This window comes from Anoplophora glabripennis, unplaced genomic scaffold, assembly GCF_000390285.2.
Source record: "Anoplophora glabripennis isolate ALB-LARVAE unplaced genomic scaffold, Agla_2.0 scaffold78, whole genome shotgun sequence".
Lineage (NCBI taxonomy): Eukaryota > Metazoa > Arthropoda > Insecta > Coleoptera > Cerambycidae > Anoplophora > Anoplophora glabripennis.
The window spans coordinates 1445736-1471338 of NW_019416286.1; the positions used below are offsets into that span (position 1 = coordinate 1445736).

Below are 25603 nucleotides of genomic sequence, written 5' to 3' on the forward strand. Positions count from 1 at the left end.
AAATCGCACACGGAGGAGGGCAAAATGTTATTAACAACAATCTTATCGCCAAGACGAGTCGCTCTTTATCCAGTTTAGTACTCGCCGGTCGCGGTTCAAAATCATTTTTTCAAACAGCGGCGGCCGCGGTAGCAACTATATCGGAGAAAACTCCGTTTGCTCCCATTGTAATATCGCTACCGATAAAATTATTGGATCGAGTCATTATCTAGAACTAACAGTACGACATCAAGTGACAGCGATTACTTTAAATTACCGTATCACATGTCCATACACAATTTTCTAAAATGAACTCATCCGCAGTACATTCGAATCTCGTCGGGCACTGAAAAATAAAAAAATTGCGAAAACTCTAGTTTTGCTGGATATTCGACGTTGAGACTTAAGTGCGGTGGCCGTTGAGGCAGACGTTGTGGTGGTTATTTCTTAAGTGGTTAAATTGGAGGAGCAGAAGAACGCATCAATTGTTTCCTGACGTCACTTTATTTCCGGCGTTGAGAGGGTAAGCCATCTTAAGTTTTAAATTGATATTATTATTTATAATAGATACAAATTTGTCTGCTGCAATTGCTACTCCCGTTGTTTGAATTGTCACGTTCTCCGTTATTACGGCTTAATTACTCTGATAAGCAGTCTAATTAGGCATCTTTACGTATCATCATAAGCGAAAACGTTTATAATAATTATTATTTTATATAATCAGTTTTAATCAGCTGTTTCTATAAGTCTATTTTGGCATATTCTACGCGTTTTAGTGGATTAATCCTCACATAAACAATACAAAATGAATAAAACAAGTCAATAACACATTTTTGAAATTTAATTTTTTTATGTATTCCCTTTGAGAACTTTCCTAATTAACCATTGACCTTTCAAGCAGAATTATATTATGAATTATGAAATCTATGAGATTTATCTAATAAAATTGATAAAAGCGGGCAAAATTCCATTAATTTTGGACGATACTGAGGCTTACAATTTTGAAATTCAGCTTGTCAAATAATGAATAAAAAATATTGTGTATTAACTAAAGCAACAAATAATTCAAATATTTCTAATTCTTTAACTATTATTGTTCGTCGATAAAACTGCTAATTATGATAAATGGTAAGTGGGTATACATATACCTCTATTATTAGAAGAAGGAATTGCGACATATGAATTGATTTTTCACGAAACAGCATAATTATTTATGACAACTTTAAACGCGAATAATTGAATGGTACAATCATCAACTATTTTGAATACCTACGTTTAACAATGACTACTGAAGGTACATGAAGTAAATCTATATAATTGTAAATATAGTAATTGCTATACTTTTATAATATAAGTGGCAATTTTCTGAAATGTAAATACTATATTAGAAAATTATTAGGTACTGTCTATTTTTTCTCAAAGTTGATTTCTGTAGGAACTTTATTGTTTGAATTATGTCAGTGTTTTATATAGACTCATATATTTTATACTTAAGTTTATAACAGAATATATAAATGATAATTCTAAACGGTAATTTAAGTTATTGTTGCTTTAGATAAAATATTTAGGCTTAGTAATTGTGTTTCCGGACAAATATGTGAAATAGTGTATTATGATCAATTTTATTGTGTTAATATAATTAGTTATTGCTCTATAAATTTCCAGAAAAACAAGCAGTTTCTAGACGTGGTTCACACTAATCAAAGTGCACACAAGGTCGTAGATTTACTCTTTAGCACATGCACAGCAATATGAGGGTTTTTTCAAAATACGCTGTTGTTTTCTTTACTAGTATCATTTCGACATAAAATAAATATTTGCTATCAGAATATGATTATGTCCAAATATTAATGTGAAGGTTTTCTTTTCAAAATTCATTTGAAATATATCCTGATATCAATATAAACCCAGTATGTATATGCAAATTATACGTCTTTGTGAGTGGTAAAGAATTTTATACGTTATACGATAAATTATTATCTACCTACCTATATATGATACCAATATACTTACCTATAAGTAGGAATAAAATATTAGCAAAATTTACAACTGTTACTTAAACAATTTTATTAATTCACAGCAGTTTAATAAATTAATCAAATTGAGTTATTACTTTTTCGATATCCATTTCTATATCTTTATAAACATTATTATTTAAAACTACCAATAAGCCTATGTTTACATTAGCGTATTTTAAAAATAGTTTTATGAAATTTACGACTAATAACTAATGATAACAGTTCATTAAGAGGATAAAATACTTAAATGTAGATCTTGAAATAATATAATCTCCACTTAAACTTCCTCTTATATTCGTAATGAAATAATTTACTCTCCATTGACTCTTCCTCTTTCCGCTCTACAGTGTTTTAGTCACACTACAATTTGAATTTTTAGCGTGCGATTATAAATTATTATACAAGGTCTTTCCCTAAATTGCGCGAAATATGTGCGAGCTTTAGAAAACATAATTTTTCGCAATAAATGTTTTAAAACGGTTTGTTTCCTGACTATTGTCGTAAAGTTTATTTATGAAAACAAGTTGACATTAATAATGACACATCTCTGAGTCTATAAAATTTGTCAATCGCCTTCCAATTTTCATTTACTAACACTTATTGTATTTGACAACGATTTTTTTTGAGGTTTTGGAATCTTTTTGTATAAAATATTTATGTTTCATGTACATAAAACTTTACCCAGCACGCCACTGTCTGTAAATATAGTTATGTATGCAGCATAAAACTAAATTAATTAATTTGTTGTCGCGAGCTAAGTCATTATATCATTAATACTGGTGTTAACAGTACTAGTATTAGCTAATGTTTTTTGTATAGGTTTCACTTCACACAGCCCGAGCCAGTTTTATTGTTGTCCAATTTACAGCACGTGTTAGAGCGTTGCATTTAGTTTTTATTAAATAATATAACATTGCACTATTGGCAGCGTCTCATTTGGGAATTTTCTGGACACGTACGAAAATTTTCCTACTTCAAGAATTTGTTTCAACATTTGAAATAAATGCCATGCTAGAAACGTAAATAGTACTTTCAAATAAAAAGTGTGATAGTAAAGGAGATAATATAGCAAAAGTCACTCATTTTAACCTGTTATGATTCAAATAAAAGGGGATCGGAAGCCCAGAAAGTAATATTTGTTCCTTGTGACTGAAATAGAGAAATACAAATTTAGATAAAATAATAAAGGTCCTCACAAAAATTAATAACAATCTATACACTGTACACTGTACAATTATAGAAAATATAATACAAAATCTTGGAAACGAGCATTTGCATTAGAATATGGATGTAACAATTTAGTAAAAAATGTCACTAATGAAGACAATTCAACCAATATAAAAGCAGTAGAAGGGAAATAAGGCTTCTCTCTTGTTTCATCACTTACTCAGATTGAAGCTGTCCAAGAAAACCGCCTCTTTCATTAGGTTAGGTTAATTGTACGAAAATTTAATTAAATTTGCATGACTTTAATACAACTGACTTTAATTTCCAAAATAATTACTTCTATTGTTTAAAACCGATTGAAAAATAAGGTTTCTTTGTAAACTATGCATCAACAAAATAGTAAATATTTACAGATGTACTTATCACATACGTAGAAGCGTTACTTAACTAATTAGATGGTTCTATATAATGGACAGATTTCTTATTCATTCTGTCATTTTCAATTATAATGTAAAACATAAGGTTAACAATTGGAATATACAGACGTACAATACCAATAATTAAAGCATACCTAGATCGAAACCGCCTCTGGTTGGTTTAAAATTTTGCAATCACGTGAATATCTGGCCTAAAATATAACAAGCGTCACGGAATTGCAAATAATCGATACTGATTTATATATTTACGGAATTAAAAATAACCTCGACATTATATTGACAGAACTTATCAAATTTTAAAAAGTATAAACAAATTGTACGCACTGCATACGTATCAAGAAGTGTTTTTCCTAATGTTTCTCTTAAGGGAGATATCGAGCTGGATATCTAGAGGTTTCTGTTTTAGGCTCTAGCTTTGGAATCACTTTTATACTTGAAAAATTTGAGTATAGTGTGTTGATTTGGTGTCAAAACCAATCTTTTGTATCCAGAAGATATCCAGAAACGGATCTTCTTTCGAATTCAAAAACAATATTTACTTGTATTTATAGCATGACTATAAATAATAACAGTTTAATGCATTAGAAAACTATATTTATTTACTATTTGTATAAGAAACTTGCTATGGTAACTAATGGAAACTAGTAAATCTTTTTTCCTTTCTTTTGTGTACTTGTCTATTATTAAACATCTTGTTCTTTATTATTAGAGCTATGTTAATTTAGCTTACTTCATACCTCTTGTTAAATTTCTTGGAATATGATTCAGCTTTTGAAATAAAATTCATAAAAACTTAAGAAGCAGTAATTTGTTAAATTATTGTGTGAAATATACATACTTCCCTTCTTTCTTCTTAATAGTAGCTTTACTTTATTAAAATCTATTTTTAAGCACCATCATCATATTCTACATATATGAACTTGTTAAATTATTGTGTATTGGCATCATCTACCTTTGTAATTATGTAATCAAATAGCGTTGCATTAGTCCCATTTTTCTGTCACACCTTAATTGGCATGTTTACTAAGATTTATTTTTTCCACATGGTAGACCCACATTTACCACAATTACCTCATTGGAAATTGAATAGTTAATACTGACTCATTTTACTGAATGATTTTCACACACAAATGAACCTCAATCTTCCCTCGGATTTGCTCGGATATATGAATAAAATTCTATAACTTCATTTAGTTTCCTTAGTGTCATTAATGAATTGTAAGTATGTAGAAAATTTCTAGTAAAATATTAAATACGTTTGAAGAAAATTGTATTCTTAAAATTATCCTCTAGTTATACTATTATACTATTAATAATTATTAATTACATTAAAATAAAATAATCAATAATTGCAAATAATTGCATATGATGCCTTGTTGTTACTTTGTTTTATTTTCTAAATTAAAAGTAACTAGTACATAAAACTATGCAAATAACATCAAGTATGTCATCAATATTTGACTTCATATAATACGTTATATATAAAAATTGGTGTACATATCACATTCCACTTAATAAGTAATTAGTGGGCAACTGGATACGATAGTCAAATTTTTATCAAAACAGTAGTTTATCACAAAATATATATTGCTATTACATCAATGCATTATCGATTAAAAGATATTTGTAAAACCAAAACAGTACACATTCAGGGAGTCAATTTTCTCGAAAGCATCTTCATTTTGATACAGTTGGAATATATTTACAGCACTAAGAAAGTAAAAGTATATGTTTAATACTCCGTACCAATTTAATTATGTTATTTTAATTTTGAGTCGAAATCATAAGAACTCGGAGCATTTCGTTACTACTAAAAACTGCTTCATCATTTTTTACCCCACATTTAAAACATTATAAAATTTTCACATCTTGTTAGCAGTACTTTCTTTGTATGATCCCTATAAATATCATTCCCAGTAACAACACATTTGATGTGTTTATATTTTTATCGAAAGTAAACATGATTATGTTATAAAATAATTTTAAAATTTATGTAGCCTTCACATTATTATCATCAGCTACAATATTTATTTACACGTATATCCATAGCATTCTAGTATCTTAAACTTAAAATTAAATAAAAAGGACTGTACAGAAATAATTGACTTACTGTAAAATGTAACTCGTATCTTCCAAGAAAAATATAGCTTAAACCAAACGAATCTATATTTTTTTGTAATAATTTCTGCATTATTCTATTACGACTGATAAAAATTCTTAGAATAGAATTCAGTTAAAAAATGCTCTGAGCATAACCTAAAGCTTAATGGATTGTTGTTTGTTATTTACTTATCACCATATATTTAATTCAATTTGCATTTTTAATTTAAATTTGCTTCGTACATTTACGCTCTTGAAATGACTTTCTAAACTGTAGCGAATATAAGCTACTAAAACGCAATAAGTAAAAACAATAATTGGGTCTCGAGTATTATTGAAATTAGACACTATTTGCATTTAATGAATTAATTTAATATCAAATGAATATATGAACCTACTTACATACGGTAAAACATAACATAGTGTAAAATCAAGGTTATTCATGGGTGAATTTTTTCCAATATGAACACAGGGAAATGTAGAAGATTTTAAGAAATTTATTTATTAAATACATAATCACCATTCTTTGCACTAAACGATATAATAACACATGAGATCGATTCTAGGTTGACAAAAGTATTATAGTTAATTCTGAGTTATTTTTATATCAAGTATCTCGTCTCTCTTATATTATATGCGCTATATCTATTTAAAAAAAAAATTATAAAAAGGATAACTAACACTTAGTTTCTAGAACAATCTAAAAATTACAGCAGACAATTATTTCACGTTAACATTATACACAAACGAATTAATTTCTGTAACGTACCCTTTCCTTTTCAGCAAACCATGTTGCTTCTTCTTACCTACGTCTGTCCTTTCCTGGTAATAATTCTGGCTCGGCCGGACCGGCACGCTCTACATCCATGTCCTGGCCCCCCCGATAGGGGGCCTTGTAATAGGAACAGTTACAAATGGGCCTTCGACCACGACCGACAAGAGTGCATCGGTTTCCTATGGGGCGGATGCGCGGGGAACGACAAGAACAGGTTCGACAGCGAGCAACAATGCATGGAAAGGTGTTTGTCGATATTAAGTAAGTATCTATTGGAAACAGAAAAGTCCAACCTACACAACGACATCAAAATCGCTCCGATCGGATCACCCCTGCGCTCAGCGGTCGCGATGGGAGATTTGTTACACTTTAAAAGTTTATTCCCTCCTATACCAAATATAAATTCTTCATATTTATTATTTTCACTTCTTTAGGTTCTACGCCATTTTCCACCAACTCTAGCACCGTGGTACCCAAAGAAGAAAGAGGACCTCAACTTACTTTTCAAGAAACTGGAAACCAAAACATTTTCATGTTCGCCCAGTCCAATACTTTTATTCAAATAGACGGTGATATAATCCAGACATTTCAATTAAGGTACGTACCTATTTCTTTGTGTTTACCCATAATTGTTTTTAGTATCCATAAACTCGAATATTTTATGGACACATTTTTTTAACGAACCAGAGAATAATTGTATTTATTGAAGTTACTTTTCAATAAAAAATATTCCACAGATTGTGATGTCATTTCATAAGTTGCTACCATCAAAGATTACATAAGAAAGAATTCATATTCACTTGTTATAGTCTCATATTATACTTTTCTTTCAGGTTATGTCGTCAAATCTCATTCCAATTTCGAACTAGACTGCCCCACGGTCTTCTAGTCTACCATAACGTGCAGGTACCTACTGGGGTGTCCTTACAACCATACGCCCTGTACATCATAGTTCAACAGGGTCAGCTAAAAGTCGTGCATGTCTATGGAAAACATTCCACCGCACTTACTGTAGGAAGAGGCTTAAATAAAGATGAATGGCACTCAGTTACGGTAAGTATGGAGGTAGTATGTAATGGTACATCTACTACTACTTAATAAATCAATTTCAAGGTAAGGATCGACGTACACAGTGCTAGACTTATGGCTACAGTAGATGACATGAAAGAAGAAACAGATCTGATGGGGCTCGACAAGGAAAATAATTACGGCGTCTCGGCAAATGTTACCTCAGTGATTCTCATTGGAGGTAAGCCCTAGTGAAAAGAACATGAAGCTATTGCATTTTGAGCTTGTTTTTGTTTCCAGGCTTAAGCTCCGAGGAAAGATTACACGGGGTGAAGTATATAATCGAATCCTTCGTTGGTTGCATAAAGGATGTTATATTGAGCACAGGAAAATCTGCATCTGATTTGTTGCCTATCACCCCTTTAATAGCCACCAAACACGAGAATGTGCAAGAGGGTTGCATCGACAAGTGTAGGACTATGGAAAATCTTTGTTTTAAAGGGTCTAGGTGCATAAATCACTACAACGCCTTCACATGTGACTGTTTCGGTACCAATTACGAAGGAGAGTATTGCGATATTTACAGTAAGTCAAAAATAGTATGAAAGTATCCATATAACAAAGCTTCTTTCTTTCTAGCTGCGACTATCTTAACATTAAGAGGATCATCTTACGTGTCCTACAGAGTATACGACTGGAAAGACAGAGTCCACTCATCAGTCACGAGATTTTCTATGTTGTTCAAAACGAGATTCGACAATTCAGCTTTGCTGTACGCAGCTGGTGGTGATCTTGGCATAGACCACTATATCGCTGCTTCCATATACAACAATTCTGTCTTCATAGAAGTAGACTTTGGGGAAGATCCAATAGTAACGATTCTTGGACGAACATCAGACTTTAAGTTATATCAATGGAACAATTTAACAATCTTCCATGAATACGACAAACTGCATTTAATATTAAACGAGGAAAAGGTCACATTAAACATAACAGGCGATCCATTGTTGTACATCGATCCAGAAATCTACATTGGAGGAGGACCTGAGTTGCAGAAAAAGACCGGTCTAAAGTCAACAAACAACTTCGTGGGTTCCCTCAAATACGTCTTCTATAACGACATATCGATAATCTACGAGTTAAATAAGAACAACCCCAAAGTACATTACATCGGAATACTCAGGCCCGAGTTCTACGAGGTAGACGTGAAGGAAATCCCCATTACGTTTCCCTTCTCTTCGTCGCACATCTGGTGGCACAACAACCACACCGACAGCTTATCCTTGTCGTTCAACTTCAAGGCAAGCAGCAATCTCAGCGTGATTGCTTCCAGTGAGGCCCAAACTGGTATCTACTGGGAGGTGCGCGTGGTCAATGACGAAGTCAGGTTCGAATTATCCGACAACACGAAGAACGTAACACATCTGATCAGCGTCAAGAAGACCCCAGGGATCTGGCACTCCCTCAACCTCACGTACTCCGAAGGTGACCTCCATATGTGTGTGGACAGTCGCGAGAAACAAGAGAAAATCGGAGACCTGAAGTTCGCCATCGGTGACAAGATCAAGGTGGCCGCAGGTTCGAGGTCAAACTCGGGTCTCGTGGGGTGCATGATGGACATAGTGGTGAATGGTGCGCGTCTAGAACCGAGGTCTATCTTGCAGAGCGAAAGAGTGGTCGGTGAGGTGACGCTGGACGACTGTCGGTTCATTGACGCGTGTTTGAGGCCCAACACTTGTGAACACGGTGGCAAGTGTTCGGTGAAGGAAGACAGACTGATCTGTGACTGTACGAATACGGGCTATATCGGGAAGAACTGCCACTTTGCCCAGTACAGGAAGACCTGCGAAGAGTTGGCACTTTTGGGTGAGTTAGCATGACATTAGTATTTTAAAAATTCTAAAATGAATGACAATTTATGTTCAAATATCTGCTCCTGATAAAGTTAGACAGGATCACTTGCTGAATGGTATGCACCGTGGTTTACAATTCTTGATAATCCCATATCTTTTAATATGTTTCTATTTTTTTGGTTTTTATTTACTTAAAACAAAGTTAAATACTTAAGTATATTAATTATACTGCCCTAAAAAATATTCTTTTATACAAAATCAACTCATAATTTAATAACATGGAATGAGACTAAACAAAGATTAAAAGGCTAGACGCTAGGAGTCACCTTGTTGTACATACAATCGTTTGTTTACATTACCACTCATTATTGTAGTTTTACGTGCATGCTACTGAGGTATGAATTAAAAAAGTAAAGTTTCATTTTCTTGAAGAAGGTAAACTATATCCTACTATACATCCATTTCTTATTATTTTTGTATTCAAAGGTTAGAAAGGGACTTCGGTGGGGAAATTATAATGATGGGTGAGAGGAGTGGGAGTGCCCAATTGTCTCTAATTTAAATCCTTACATGGAATATTAATGAACTGAATTTATTCTTAATATCCTTAACATGCATTCCGACACTATTATAGCGACAATATACATTTCAATGTAAATATTTTGTTGATGATATGGCACTGCTTACATTTACTTAAGGACTAAATTTGATATCATGAAAAGGATGCTGACTCCTATGCTGTTATTTTCAATGGTTACCTTAATAGAATAACGACGCTTGATAGTCATGTAACTCATTTCTCTAGATTGATGGAGAATATTTTGGAGCGAAGTCTACCAACAGAAAGTTTAAACTGCATACGTTAAGGACATCGTCAAATTTTGCCATTTTAATTTATTAATCCTAATGTATGTGTTATTTCAAGAAGCTTTTTGTCTTTAAAAAAAAATTTTCAATGTCATGTATCATTTATCGTAAAAATGATATTATTAAGACCTGATCTTTAATCCTTTTAGCAAAACAGGTTTTACATAAAGTTATGTCTGTGATTTCCCATTTGCCTAGATTCATTTGTAATTGGTTTTACCACTAAATATACCTTTTTTCTTAATTACGTACATCTCAAGGATATTATTTAGAATTATGCGTATTTTCAAATAATGTACTCATTCGAAGGGCAACATTATATTATAAATATTTTTACACAGGTAAGCAGTAATTGTTGTTATTGGCGTGTATTAATCTTTAAATATAAAAAAGCTAATTCAGTCATTAACGACGCCATACCTAAATAAAAAGATGAAACATGCATATGCTTTGTGTTGTCTTTTTAAAATTGAGAACTTTTTCTAAATGTATTTCATAAAGCGAGCATTATTGTATTCCAGATTCTGATCAATTGCATTTATTAAAAAAAGGTCAATTGAATAGTCATTACCAATTCGCAAATAAATTATATTTTAGTTAATTCATTTGTATTTTGAAAAAGAAATGTATTTCAGAATTCGTCAAAAATATTTCAGCTCCTGTATGGATTTTACTTCAGCAGATATATTCTTGTTGAATTTCATTATTGTCAACAATAATTAATAACTTTCTAAAATACAAATGGTATTTTCTGAAAATCAATTTACATCATTTGAAATAATTACATATAAAAGATTTCAGAAATCGAACCGAATGGATCCTTTCTATAATGTATACATCTGGAAAAGGTGTAGACTATAAATTAGGTGCAAATATGTAATTTTATTTCATTATCATTAATTACAGTGATCGGGTGCTTGTTTTTTAAGCCGCTTCGTGGAGATCTCGGTTATCTTAAAATATACAAGATCGATCAAATTAGACAATGTTGCGCAAGCATAAGCTATCGATAAGTATTAGAGATCGTTATTACTGATTTTTTCCTCAAATTCCTCCAATTGCATTTATTAACAGATAATTATTTGACCACTACCAGTTTCTAGATTTACATTTTACATACATCACCTTTAAGCCACTTTTAAGGATTCAAGTTTTTAATTAAATTGTAATTTAATTTTGATGAACAATGTTTAAGCCAAAATGTCAAAAACAATACGCTATTGTAGATCCCGAAAGTAGTAGTAGTCAAATAATTATCTGTCGGTAACAAGGATTTTGATGAATTTTCCCTAAATTTGATACGTTATATCTTAAAATAACCGAGATTCTCATGGAATAAAACGGCACACGATATATTTAAAAGTATATTGAATATAATTCAGCCAAATTAAGCATTTCTTTGTGTTTGGAAAAACTGTATACCTACCTAGAGAATTTTGTCAAAGAGGAATTATCTAATCTTTTCTTAAAATATGACAAACTCCTATGTTTGTTCAATTGTTCGAAAAAAAATAAAATATACAAATATACAGGATGTTTTGGAAGAGCTGCTATAAATTCAATAGCTTTGATAGAACATCAAAAATAAGACTTTTTTCTGTGTACCATGGGCCTACGTCACAGATAGCTTTTTCATATATTTACCAAAAAAAAGCAATGAAATCATTAAAAATTATTCCATATATGTCGATTTTATTAGATTTTGCTAACTGCGACATTCCTTGCAACATTTTGCGGCAACTTTTTTGAGGTTATGTTCTCTACACTGTATGATGTATGTTATATAACGTGAAATTTCATTTTAAAAACGCAATGGACTCTCCCAAAGTCAATCAGCCTCCATTATGGAGTGTGTGCAAAACTAATGGGTCATAATATTTCAAAGATAGCTTCCTTGGACAAAAATAAATCGATATAAATCAAGTTACCTTGATCTTTAAAAAGATATTGGCTTTCGATTAAATTTTATTTATTCCATTTTGACTAATACTTACTACAGTTGTGTTAAATTGATCTAAATCCATTTACTTTCACCTAAGGAATCAAGGGGTAGCTTTTTTCAAAAAAAAACTTTTTGTGTAAAATGGAATACATTAGAATTTAGGACCTCCACTGCGAGAAACCTAACCTCACAAAGTTCTGTCGTCAAATTACACTGGTAACAGTCGTAGCTAGCGATATCTAGCAGGTGGTGAAACACTAACAACATCGATGTGTCAAAATATGACTAAAATTTGACTTTTAAAAATTATTTTTTACACTCCGTACATAAAAAGCAAAAGACAACGAGTTCATGATCCAATAAAAAAAACATTATTTTTGATGTTCTATTATCCCCTGAATTTATGACACTTTTATCCGAAACACCCTGTATTATCTTTAATACAGCTTGTAGATAACAACGGCTAGTTTCACATTCATTTAGATTTAACTGGTAAAACTTTAATGAAATTCCTAAATCGTAACATGATTTTAAAACAGTAAATGCTTAAAAACGTAAAAATCCAAATCCAGTGGTATTCCCGGAATTATAACCTTCTCTATTGTTGCAGGCTATACGAAGCCAGATGTTTATCTGATCGACATAGACGGAAATGGCAGATTTCCCCCCGCCCATGTCCGTTGCGAGTTCCAGAGCCTTGAAGACGCCACCAAGACCATCGTAGAACACAACCTGCCCAGCCAGATAGACGTACGTTCTCCGTCCGAGAAAGACTTCAGTTTCAGCATCAAGTACAGAGAGTTCAACGCCGAGATGTTGCAGGAGCTCGTCTCTCATTCCCTTAACTGCAGCCAGTACATCAAGTACGACTGCCAGAGGGCGCCCCTGGAGCTGCATTCCGCTACTTGGTTCATAAGTTCGGCAAATCAGACCGTCGATTTTATTGGAGATGTGAAAAAGTAGGTTTTCCTTTTGAGATAATTAAGAAACATGTTAATAGTTCCGCTCCGTCTGAAGAGAGTAACTGGGAGTTTGAGAAATGCTGCAGTGTGCCTTGCATTTTTAAATGTATGCATGGCACACTTAGTTGTATTAAGAAGCAATCGATTTAGGATATAAATAATAATTATCGGTGCTTATATCTTCAAAAAAACAATAATAATAATAAAAATATAATCTATGACGTCTTGTATATAAATCACGAAAGATGAACACATATTTCCAATACCCTGTATAACGCAATCTTTTTGGTGAATCTCTATGTAATATAAAGCATTTCTCAAATTTCTCACAAATTAATCTGAAGTGTACTGAAGAAGAAATAATGATTAAGGAAATTAAAAGTTTCTCAAAAACTAACAGCAAACTAATAATATTTCACGAAAAAAACTTCCCAAACATTGCAACTTAAAAGGATGCAAAATCCTTCGTTAGGTCTTCAATCAAGAAGAAAGTGAAGAGTAAATTTTGTGTTTCAAAGGTACCTTTCAACCTTGTTTCTAATGGAGAGTCCTATTTCAGAATATCAGAAAAACATGATGAAACAATACAGGGTGTTTCAGTTCGACTGAATCAAACTTTAACCACAAATTTGTTTAGACAAGTTGTGAAGAGCCCTGTAGATATTTCAATACGTAACTCCACTGTTGTTATATTACATTTATTAAGAATAAACAATAAGTTTATCTTAATACTAATAAAAAATAATAGTGAACTAATGCACTTAAGAAATTTTTCTACTCATCATATACAGGGTGTCCCCAAAATTTTAATTGTCAAAAAAAATCATTCTTCATAAAAATTTTTGCTTGTCCAGAAGCCCCTGGCAAGATAGTCATTTGTTCAATTTAATGTACAGGGTGTTCAAAAATTTGGAAAATATAAAAGCAGTACAGAGTAAAGTACCTTAAATCTTAACGCTACGTGAAAAAGTAATGGGGAAAAGTTGCTTGGAATTAAATTTTATGTTTAAATATGAAAGCATAGCCTTCTAGTTAATACTCGACATTCTGGGATATCCTAGGACTCTACTTATTTTTTAATACTTTCGGAGAAGCCATTCTATTTAAAAAATATTTATTGAAAAACAGATACACATGTTTGCATATTAATAATTTATTTTTTATACAGGGGGATCAAAAACATTAATCCAACATTTATTTTGAGAACACAGCAGAATCAGTATGTACGCGCCATTACAAAACTATTCTACATGAAGTCCGCCAAGTTCAACACACACTCTCCAATCTTTTTCTAAATGCAGCGTAGGTCGAATATATCATTTCTTCATTTACTTGGGCAACAGCTTCAATTATCCTGCTTTTCAAGAAATCAACATTGTGTTGCACTGATTCTCTGTACATTCTTTCTTTCAAGAAGCCCCAGAGGAAATAATCAAGTGGTGACAAGTCAGGAGACCTTACTGGTCAACAAATAGGACCACTATCCACTTCTCTTGAAATTTTCTGTTAAGCCAATTGCGGACTAGAATTGTTGAGTGAGCGGGACATCCGTCTTGTCGGAAATACGCTATTTGTCTATATTCTAAATGTTCTTCTAATTCTGGCCATAAAAACGTTCTACGAAAGTATTAAAGTCCTAGAATATCCCAGAATGTCGAGTATTAACTGGAAGGCCATGCTTTCATATTTAAACATAAAATTTAATTCCAACCAACTTTTCCCCATTACTTTTTCACGTAGCGTTAAGATTTAAGGTACTTTACTCTTCACTGATTTTACCTTTTCCAAATTTTTGAATACCCTGCACATTAAATTGAACAAATGACTATCTTGCCAAGGACTTCTGGATAAGCAAAAATTTGTATGAAGACTGATTTTTTTTGACAATTGAAATTTTGTATCCATTTCAGGTGTAGGCAACCCAAACTGGGGACACCCTGTATATAGTGTGGCTTAAATAAATGTCTAATTACCATCAATAGTTGTACTTTTATACATATTTCATTACATCGGTGCAGTTGATGTGCATCCGAACACCGCAAATATATATGACGTGTATATTAAAAAATGTTCTATATTCGGTGTGGTCCACTTTTAAGACTAGGTTATTTCCGGTTAAAAAAAAAACATCTAGAAGTCGCAAGTGTGAAAAATTAATTTTTAAAGCCCTCAATCGATTGTACAATTTTTTTATTAAAATTGGAGTTAATAAAATTACCGGTGTAACCATATAAAGTGCGAAATATTTTAGGGGGTAGTTGCCGAAATTATTTTGGGAAAAAAAGTTCATATAAATGTAGGTCGGAATATGTTTCATTCCCGAGATACAGTGATTAAATTTTAATTTTTTATTTATTTTTATTAATTATTTCAGTTTTAAAGATATTGACTCGAAATTTGAAAAACGCTTTGGAGGGATAAATGTGCATAATGTAATCCGAATATTTCTACTTGCATCAGTGGCGTTCGTGCGAGAATCTCACAACTTTTTTAATTGAAAAAAAAAATGGTACGCCACTGCCTTTTTCCCGTTTTGATATTTTTTTAGAAATCCGCCATCAATTCTGAATGAAATTGGTCCCTTCAATTTTTCTTGCAAGATGCATCGTTTTTAAGGAAAAAAATAAGAGATGTTATTGCAAGTTGTGTATTTTTAATTTCTATTGATACAGTATCTAGTAGGTTTCGAGTCGATATTTTTAAAACTCTGAAATAATAAAAATAAATAAAAAATTAAAATTTAAACACTGTATCTCGGGAACGAAGCATATTTCGACTTACGTTCATAAGAACTTTTTCACAAAATAACTTCGGTAACCACCCCCAAAAAAAATTTCTCACTTATTTACAAACGCCCTGCATGTGAAAATATTAAATTTGTTGCTATTGTTTTGAGATGCCCTTACAAGCTTGTGGTAAAACTGTTGTTTATTCTAAATGCTTACTCATATCCGTCACTTTGAAGAACATTTCTTTCGTACGCTTCTTGAAGATAAAGACGGAGCCCCATAAATAAGGTGATTTGTTAGTTTTTGTTTCCTAAAACCAGCTTTACAGGGGTACATGTCCCTGTTCTATAGGAAAAAAGTGCGAAAATAAATCGCAATGGTGCAACTGCGAAGACATCGAGGATGACAAGTGGTACACAGACGACGGGTACTACACAAGCGGAAATAGTCTGGGCATCACCGAAATGGTTTTCATACAGCAGCGCGACCTTCCCGCGGATGCCCTGGGAAGGATAACGCTGGGTCCTTTGGAATGTGTGGAGACGAGTAAGTCTGCATGTTCGTTCTTATTATTGGTTTAGATTGAATGATTTATCGTTTAAAGAAAAATATGAATAAATAATTATTCCAGACATTAAAGTTAATATTAAAAAATATTATCATTTGTCATTTTAGATGTTTAGTTTCTAGGAAAACTACAGGTTTGAAAATCTGAAGAAGTCTCTACTGGAAGCTTATTTTCCTTTAGTTTCCGCACCTAAAAATATTTGCAGAAAATAAAAATGTAGGTACCTACACTAAAGTTTTTACTAACTAAACTGAAAAGGAGAGGCAAACTGATGATTTTTATTTAGCGGACGTTCGTGGTATTTTCAAGATATTTGCAGGAATTAGAAGTGACTTCTGTTTAACCAATCGGTTAACTAATCAGTGCTAATTTTATCTGCACACATTTCAACTAATCTTTAATTGTGGCTATTTGTTATCAAGGTTACTGTTTATCGCGTCAGATAAATATGTGACGTAAAGTTTACACTTTATTAGTCAAAAATTGATTGGCAAACATAAAGTATGAAATATGTCTTTCAATTTTCGTGGAGCTACCCTTATATTAGGTATTTTAAATTGAAATGTTTTGACATTTTAGTAGGTACTTGAAAAGCAATTATTCTGATGTAACTAATTTTGATAGACTTTTTTGAAGATTTTTTTATCTAAAAGTTAGTTTAGTATTTTTTAGTTAGTTCTGCGAAAAAGGCACTTTCCGTTAATTGTTCTGATTCCACAATTCTCAAAAAAAAACTATTAGGGGCACAACTACTACAAAGATATTCTAGTCTGAATAAAATATATTTAAAAGTTTTTTTGGATATGAATATCCAAACATTTAGTTTTTCTACCTTAACGCAACCCTGTGGAAAACTATCAAAATTAGACAAGCTTTTTCTCTTACTTTTATACTGAAACAAAAGTACATTAAATAATTCTGGAACACTACTAGCAAAAAAGTTTGTAAAAATAGGTTATTTTTCATATTAAAGAGGATTTGGAAAATAAAATTAGGCAAATATGCGCCAAAATTACTAAGCAAGAGAAAGGAAAGGTAATAAAACGGTTGAAAAATGCATAGAAAAAGCAGATTGGGAAAATGAAGCGTACCGTTTTTACATAATTTTTTTTAAGTATCACATTTTACCACACATATTTTCAATACTAATCTGATTTAATTGTTACCGAAAATTTAAATAATTTTATAATAAAAACAAAACGAAATTGAAAAATTTGTAATAAAAAATTATTGGATATGATCATTTTCAGTAACACACAATTCAAAAAAAAAAAATCGAGTCCGCATCAGATTTTCTTCATTCTGAAAATTATCTACGGTTCTCATATAATTAATCTAATTTAAGCCTCTTCAAATAAGGATAATCACTGAGATTCAAACTCGATAATCACCGTTTACTGAATGGGATAAATCTGAGACGAGTGCAATTATTAACATTTTTATAAAACATGCTAATATTGACGATTATTTCCAAATATTCCCTTGAAAGAATATTCGACTAAACTTTATGTAATCTACGAAGCATTGTTTCATTTTTATTATCAAATTATTTACGGTGATTAAAAGAGAAACGACTTAAAACAAATTTACGATAAAATAAAAGCTAAAGTTGTATTACTATACGTCCTATATTTTTCTCATTCTGTAAACGCAGTCACTTTCGTTATTATGTCAAAAAGTGGCATCTGTATTCAACTACTAGTATAGCAAATCTTGTTTAAACAGGACAAAACGTTTTAGTTATTTGGAAAAAACATTTTTTGGCAATTCTAAAGCAGCTAAAGGAAGTAGAATTGGTAAAAAATTGCGTCAAAATGCCATAGTTTATTCTTTTTACGAATAGCCTCTATATGAGAACGTACCTATAATGATTAAATTAAAACTTCGATGATATCCAATAGCACTTCGAGGAACTCGTTGACAATTTAAAGTTAGTTACATTGCATCTATAGGTAACAGGTTGTAGAGTTCCACAATGTAAAAAATGTAGAAAGTTGTCACCAAATAAGTTATGCAATAAACACTATATTTATTAAAATATATGTGTTTTAAATGTTAATAGAAATGCAATGTTTATTTGTAAGTTTATACCCAAATATTTATGACTAGGTTTTGAATTAGAATATATCTATAAAATCACTAATTGTCAGTAAAATATTAAAAATATTTTGTTAACGGTAATTTTTGAAGTTCATCGGATACAAAAAATAGAACACCACTTTTGGAAAAATCCCTAAGACATAATTTGTTATTTAACTCAACTTGTAATCATATAATATATATCTAATAATAATAATCTAGTATTCATTACTACTTGAATTTCGTTAAAATATATCATTATCCTTAAGTATAAACGAAAAATATGAACCTGAAATGTACATTTTAACACTTTAACAACATTTTACGATGAATGTCTTAATAATAACGTTGCCCGACTACACAAAAAGTAATTTAATATGTTAACTTGAGCCATAATCATCAAGATATTTAATGCTGGATTAATGTAAATACCTTTTTTATCATACAGCATTAAGAATTTTATGTGTCGTAATTCACGTATTAAAAATAAATTGCATATCTACTTACATTTCAAAATTGAAACAAAATTAATCAAATCAGCTTATGTTTAATACGAGTATAATATCTCAAGTACTTTTTTAAACAGGACAATTATTGGCTTTTATTTTATTCAATATATATGTTAAATTATAAGGAATTGATACTGTAGCTATTTCTTCTTTGGAATATTTTTAGCTGTTTTCGTATCATATATTTTCGCTGAATTTCTGTTTATTTTTATTTATTTACTACTTCCAATTATGTTTAAGTATAAAAATTGCGTCAATATTTTAAAATAAACAAATTGTAAGAGAATTCCGAGTAGGTACGTTTTCGCTTTAAAGCCGAGTATAGCATGCGATTTGAGAGATAACCTCCAGAGTTCATTTAATTAATTCTTTAAACAAACAAATTGTTTAAATAAGGTCTTTGACTTGATTCCACAATACATTTCAATTGTTTTAATGCCGTCTTCCTGTGCTACAAGCCACCAACCCCTAGGCAACATATCGCGGTTCCCCAACTGATAAAAGAACGCGATATTTCTCCATAGGCATCGTTTACAACATTTTTCTTATAAATAAAAGTAGGCAGGCCACAATTAGTTTTCATTGCATTAAAACGACATAAATTGGTCAATTTGAGTTAGTCATAAAGTAAACATTTGCGCCCCCTTCTCTATTTAGAAGCAATTGGGTGCAGTTATGTTCAATGCAACCGCAAAGATTTTTTAATATGATTATCTCCGCAATAAAGGCAGGCCTTTCCGAAACGTGAAGTCATCTTAACTCAACTCTAATATCTACATTAAAAAAATTAGAAGTTTCATTGATAATTTATGGAAGGAATAATAAGCTGAAAGTAAACAAATAATTATTTATTTGTAATCCAAAAATGTTACCAAATTAAAGATTTTATGTTAATTATTTTATTTATTTATTTAAATATGAGAAAATTAATGAAAAAGTTGTCAAGAGTATGCTCCTTTTTATACGATGTATTTTGTAAAATAAATCTTTTGACTATTTACAGTGACCAATTTTGTAATTATGTATTGTAAAATAAGAGATAGTGATATTTTTTTGTAAAATTTCGTAGCAATGTCAGTGAATATCTTTGTTTTACTAGTCTTTTAGCAGATATATGTATCGATTATTTCAGATACACAGCGATATGTTGTTACTTTTACGACAAGCCAGTCGTACATAGAAGTCCCTGGTTGGCGAAAAGGAGATTTGGCGTTCTCTTTTAGAACAACAGGCAAAAAGGCCATTCTTTTATACCAGCCCCCAATACGACCAAATTATCCTAGCTTCATGGTTGCTTTAACAAGTGGTACGTTTAAATATAATTGATTAAATAAATGTATTTAAATAAACCTAAGTTTATCATGTATGTACTTGTAGAATGTTTGTCTTTTCTTTAAGACTTTCAGCTGACGTTCAATTTCACGCTAAACACCGGTGTATCTAAAGAACTTGTAATAGATTCCGGTAGAAAGCTAAACGGAGGCGAATGGCACAAAGTTTGGATAGATTACAATAAGTACCACGTGAGATTCATGATTAACGAGGACTCCCAAATGGTTAATCTAAAACCAGAAGAAGAATTTGGACCTTTTGAAGGGTCTATGTTTATTGGGGGAGCCATAAGGTAAAGACTGCATCCGTGACTGAAAATATACACGAGAAATAATTTTTTAGTGACCTCCTTGACCCGAAATCGTCCGTGCACCAAGGTTTGATCGGATGTTTTCGCGGTTTAGTTGTCAACGAAGAAATCTTGGATATTTACAGCTACATGAGCGTCCACCTGAGTGAAATAATCAAAGACTGCAAGCCTTCCTGTGTTCCAAACCCATGCCAGAACGGAGCTCACTGTAAGGAGCTCTGGAGCAACTTTGAGTGTATCTGTCCAAATCGATGGGCTTACAGCGGAGAACATTGCGAAACTAGTAAGCAAACATTTTACTGTTTTGATCTTTACATATAAATAAATACCTTGTAGATATCAACACGAACGCCATTACTTTCACCCATCCAGAGTCATTCTTACGGAGGAACTACTTGACCAACGACACAAGCTTAGAGAAAGGCGTTTTAAAGAAAATGTTCCAAGAGCAGATATTGGTGAACCTCCGCACGTACGAAAACGTGGCTCTGATATTTTACGCAAACGACCATTTGAACAATTTCGTTCACCTGTACATCGAAAATGGAACGCAAGTTGTGTTTTTGTTCAACTACGACAATGAGATTCATAACGTTACCGTGAATTATTCAGAACTGAACACAAGCAAATCGATTCAAATAGCTATAGAGCGCGACGAAAATAAAACAACTTTGCACGTGAACGACCAAAATAACACCATCGCTGCCGGTGTGAAACTTATACAGGAATACTCCAATAAACCTTGGATAAACCCTGAAAGAGGTAAGAGTTGTTAAATTCAGAAAAAGGTAAAAGACGATGTAAGAAAAAATAGATCGTAAAATAACATACTTACAGAGTTAGTATTTTGATGTTTACATGTTAAGGCGTCGTAATTTCAGAGGTGTTTGCACCACAAAGACCTCCGGCTCCTCCCACGGAATATTTCCAACTCAATCTGGGCGGTTTTGACCCTGAAACTTTATTAAAGGTCTCTGAATACCCACCGAAATTACCAGGATACGTAGGTTGCCTAAGAGGACTTAAAATCGGCGATACCCTAATGGATTTACCGTCCAAGGTCAACGAAACAGATGACAAAGGTGGATTTATTGCCTTTAACTTTAATTTTTCTCTTCCAACTGTTTATATTTTAGGAGTTATTGCCCACTGCAACATGAAATGCGACGAGGTTCCGTGCAAGCACGAGGGTATCTGTATTGAAGACTTTCGAAACCAAGAGCATACATGCGATTGCGAACACACTAGCTACTACGGGGAGTTCTGTTCCGAAGAGAAAGGAGCCGAATTTAATGGAGAATCAATACTGTGGAGAGAGTATGTTCTAAATGGATCTGTAGACCACGTTAAGTTCCAGCTAGCGTTTTCCACAGTTGACGTCAGGCAGAAGAATACTATATTGTTGCTACTTCAGACGGAAAACAAGTATGTATGAATGCACTGATCTTAAAGTAACAAATGTAACATCTAAATTTCAGTCGGAGTTACTATCTACTAGTGGGCTTAAGTCTGGAAGGATATCTTACAGTTCAGGAAGATAGAGAAGGTGCTGTGTTTTCAGCGACTGTTAATAAAAAGAATTTTATCAATGGTGCTAGGCACTCCGTCTACTACAAAAGAGATGCTAACGATTTCGAACTGTACATTGATAGGGAGTTGACACCAATGAAACAAATCCCAGCTCAAAAATTTACCCACATCCCCGAATTGGGCGCTAATGAAGTCCATATTGGTGGACATGACACTAATGATCCCAGGTTTGCCATTTACAAGAGATATAGTGGATGTCTGTCAAGTAAGAAATAGTATAATTAAATTGGTCTTTAGCTTCTTAACAGATCTAGATTCAGGATCTACATATAACAATTATTTTAGATATTTTCATTGAAGTAAATGAACACACTATGAAGCCATTAGAAGAATACATGCTTTTTACGAGTAATGGAGCTGAAAAAGTCAACGTATCCAATCAGCATGGAGTCAGAAGTGCACAGTGTAGTGCAGACTTTGATGTTATCCACGAAAAAACTCCACTAACCACGAATCTCAATATAAGTCAGGTAGATACCTACATTTCATCTTAGGTATTTAATTCAGTTTTATACAACTGGCACAGAATTATTTCACTAATTAAATTATGGTAAATTTTCTCAGGGTGCTGATAAAACATGGGTACAAGATGCACCTCAGCGCAAACCATACCACTCAATATACTCCACAACTACCGAAGAAGAAGATGGCAAAGAGCAGCTTATCGTCATAATTCTGGCATCATTTTTCCTGTTGGTTATAATCATTTTTGGCTACCACATCTACATAACTGACAAAAGGTATAAAGAGAGAAAGGAATTTGAGACTGACGCTAGTATAATACTTTCCAAGCAGCAGGCAGCAATACTTCAGGAAAATAGTAAACCCGTAAGTTATATATTTACATTTTAAAGAAATAAAAACATTCTGTTCAATTCGATGTAGCCCAGTGACACGGATGAAGTGAAACCACTTACGCAAAATGGTAAACTACCAAATGCAAATGGTAATGGTACCACTGCAAACGGTAAAAATAAACATGAACCCATCGTTGAAAAAGCTGTTGTTGAAGTTACACCGATTCCAGAAGAAGTTCCACTGAAACCATTGAAGGCAGACAGTAAACGAGAGAAACAGAGAAGAATAAGTTTCAGAGGTAAACCTTCTGCAGTAGTGGTACTACTTCATATAACTTTTCTTTGTATACTTTATTCTTTTATTAGACAGTGCCAGCGAATTGGCCTGGGACAATCCTGAAGAAGCTTCCGACCTCTTAAGCCCTATGCCTGAAGAGGACGAAGATGAAGAATCCGAAGAAGAATTGAGTCTAAAACCTGTAAGTATTGTGAATCCTACGGGTAACATAGAAAGCATGGCCCCTCTCAGCTCTATAAGCGAAGTGACCCTATTTAATCCTGATCGGAGATCATTGGTAAGCACTGATGAAGAATAGTTTTTTAACAGCTTGGTCTATTTGTCGATACGTTGGTACTTGTGTTCCAAAAAAACAGGATTAAGGATGTGTGCTAATTAGAGCTTTAGCATGTACATAATCGCGCCCATCGTTCATAAATACAATTCGTTTAACAAATGCTTGGACCATTCTTCGACACTCATAACTTTTCACGACATTACAATCAACTGAAATGGAAATTCATCCACTACCAGAAAATGGTAAACAAAATGCATGTCAACAAGTTGCAGGAGGAATGCATGATATGCATGATTAGTTATTTATAGGATTGCGACAGCATGGTGTACGTTATTTTAATATGTTGGTGGGACTAACACGATCACGATTTAATTTAGGCTATACCAGTACCATTAACACCATCGGCACGACGTCTAAGGAGCCCACCACCACATAGCAACCCATTGGCAACTCAACTGCCTTATATGATAGATGAGATGGGGGCTTAAATTAATCAACAGTCATAACAAAATCATTATTTTCATTCACGTTGGGTAATGGTTCATTTTGGATGATTTTATCAAATAATCAAACAAAAATATTGATAGATGTAGACAGACATTCACAAATTTCAGGAAAAAATCTTATGGAAGTTCATGATGAAACAGAAAAATTGGTAAAATCATTCTCAGTTGTAATTTGGAGTTTCCAAAATTTAATATCTGTGGTTGTCAGTTATCTGTGGTGTAGGATTATTTGTTGAGAGTGGATATTATATTTCTTGTCAACTAATGACTGATGTTGGTTAAAAATTATAAAAGTATTTAATAAACATAATCATATTTTTGTTTTATTTTTAACAGGTTCGATGATCGTCATGTCAGAATTTTAGTTCTCTTATTTCGTTTAATTATCAAATAATATGTTTTTCTTGCAAAAGGTATCATCAAGCTTGTGAAACATCGATGTAAATACAAAATAAAAACAATGGCATTTTGCTAAACTAGATATTCGTATAGTGCAAGCAGTAGAACTAATATGTTTGTAATATTTGTCTGTACCAAATATGTATCATCCTCATAGAATAACCTTTTGTTCATGTGGCATGTTAAATTGGGTGGTGTTTTTTAATTAACAAAATGTAACCATTCAAATCAAAGAATTCGTGAATTGTCATTGTACAGACCCTGCATCAAACACACAGCTTAATCAGAAATATCAAACACATTATTCTTAAAAAGAAACATTAAAAGTAATCCCTTTAGGCTTCTGTACATTACTAGCGATTTTTCCATTATTGAAACTTTCAAGTAAACAGCTTTAAATTTGAAAGCTGTTTCGTGTTTGTATGTTGCTTTTTCGCTTTCATTTCTCCCGTAGAGTCGAAATGAGGTACTTGTAATTGGAGTTTCATTGGGGAAGACGAAGAGGTTGCCGAGCAGCTAAGGAAGGAGGGATTGAAGGGGACATTTTTGCTCTTTGTTAAAAACTATCTGACTAGGAGCAAGGTGCGTCATCCATATTTCACGTTGCTTGCGCCTCACATTTTTTCTGAGGGTTTGGACCGTCATAGTAAAATTTCCCATTGACAGTTTCACAATGAGTGCAATGAACTTTTTAGCCTGAAATGTGGATGAACAATAAGTAGATATTGCATTATGACAATAATAATTCTTCTTTCCTTATCGTGTATTTCATTGACTCTATCGGTGAAACCAAAGAGAAAACACCGCTGACAGCAGGCCTAAGGGAATTAAGACTTATGATATCAATAATTGTTTTATATGCATATTTTTGGAACTTTGGCAAAAAACTTATTTTAAAAATTAAATCGCTTTTTAACCTTCCGTCAAATAAATAGACATATCGTACTTTATTGCTGCATCAATTACAAATTATCGATAATATATTCAGAAATAACTAAATTTTCGGGGAGCATTTTATAAAAAAAGAAACAAAACATTCAGCAATTCATTAAAATTAAGATACAAACTTGATTAATACTGAAAATCCTCCCTACAGCCCCT

At 32.4% G+C, this 25603-nt stretch overlaps 1 protein-coding gene across 2 annotated transcripts; it reads left to right on the forward strand.

Annotated features, from left to right (window-relative positions):
• Positions 1 to 65: 65 nt before the first annotated feature.
• LOC108907950 (contactin-associated protein-like 2) lies at positions 66 to 25586 on the forward strand. 2 transcript variants are annotated; one of them, XM_018711816.2, is made up of 20 exons: positions 66 to 502; positions 6485 to 6737; positions 6911 to 7073; positions 7310 to 7529; positions 7590 to 7725; positions 7785 to 8069; positions 8124 to 9350; positions 12757 to 13105; positions 16166 to 16383; positions 20126 to 20299; positions 20392 to 20617; positions 20668 to 20918; positions 20972 to 21397; positions 21517 to 21717; positions 21772 to 22060; positions 22114 to 22430; positions 22511 to 22695; positions 22790 to 23053; positions 23111 to 23321; positions 23389 to 25586. In XM_018711816.2, the coding sequence occupies exons 2-20, from the start codon at positions 6491 to 6493 to the stop codon at positions 23616 to 23618; spliced, it is 5619 nt and encodes a 1872-aa protein (XP_018567332.1). In that variant the 5' UTR covers positions 66 to 502; positions 6485 to 6490; the 3' UTR covers positions 23619 to 25586. The 2 variants fall into 2 exon arrangements, with proteins under 2 accessions (XP_018567332.1, XP_018567329.1); XM_018711813.2 differs by having other exon boundaries at positions 21517 to 22060.
• The last annotated feature ends 17 nt before the right edge of the window (positions 25587 to 25603 follow it).

Coding starts and splice junctions, on each gene's coding strand:
- LOC108907950 (XM_018711813.2), top strand. CDS start 6,491: ATGTTGCTTCTTCTTACCTACGTCTGTCCTTTCCTGGTAATAATTCTG. Junction 8,070..8,123: donor AGAGTATTGCGATATTTACA/GTAAGTCAAAAA, acceptor CTTTCTTTCTAG/CTGCGACTATCTTAACATTA. Junction 20,919..20,971: donor CGGAGAACATTGCGAAACTA/GTAAGCAAACAT, acceptor AATACCTTGTAG/ATATCAACACGAACGCCATT.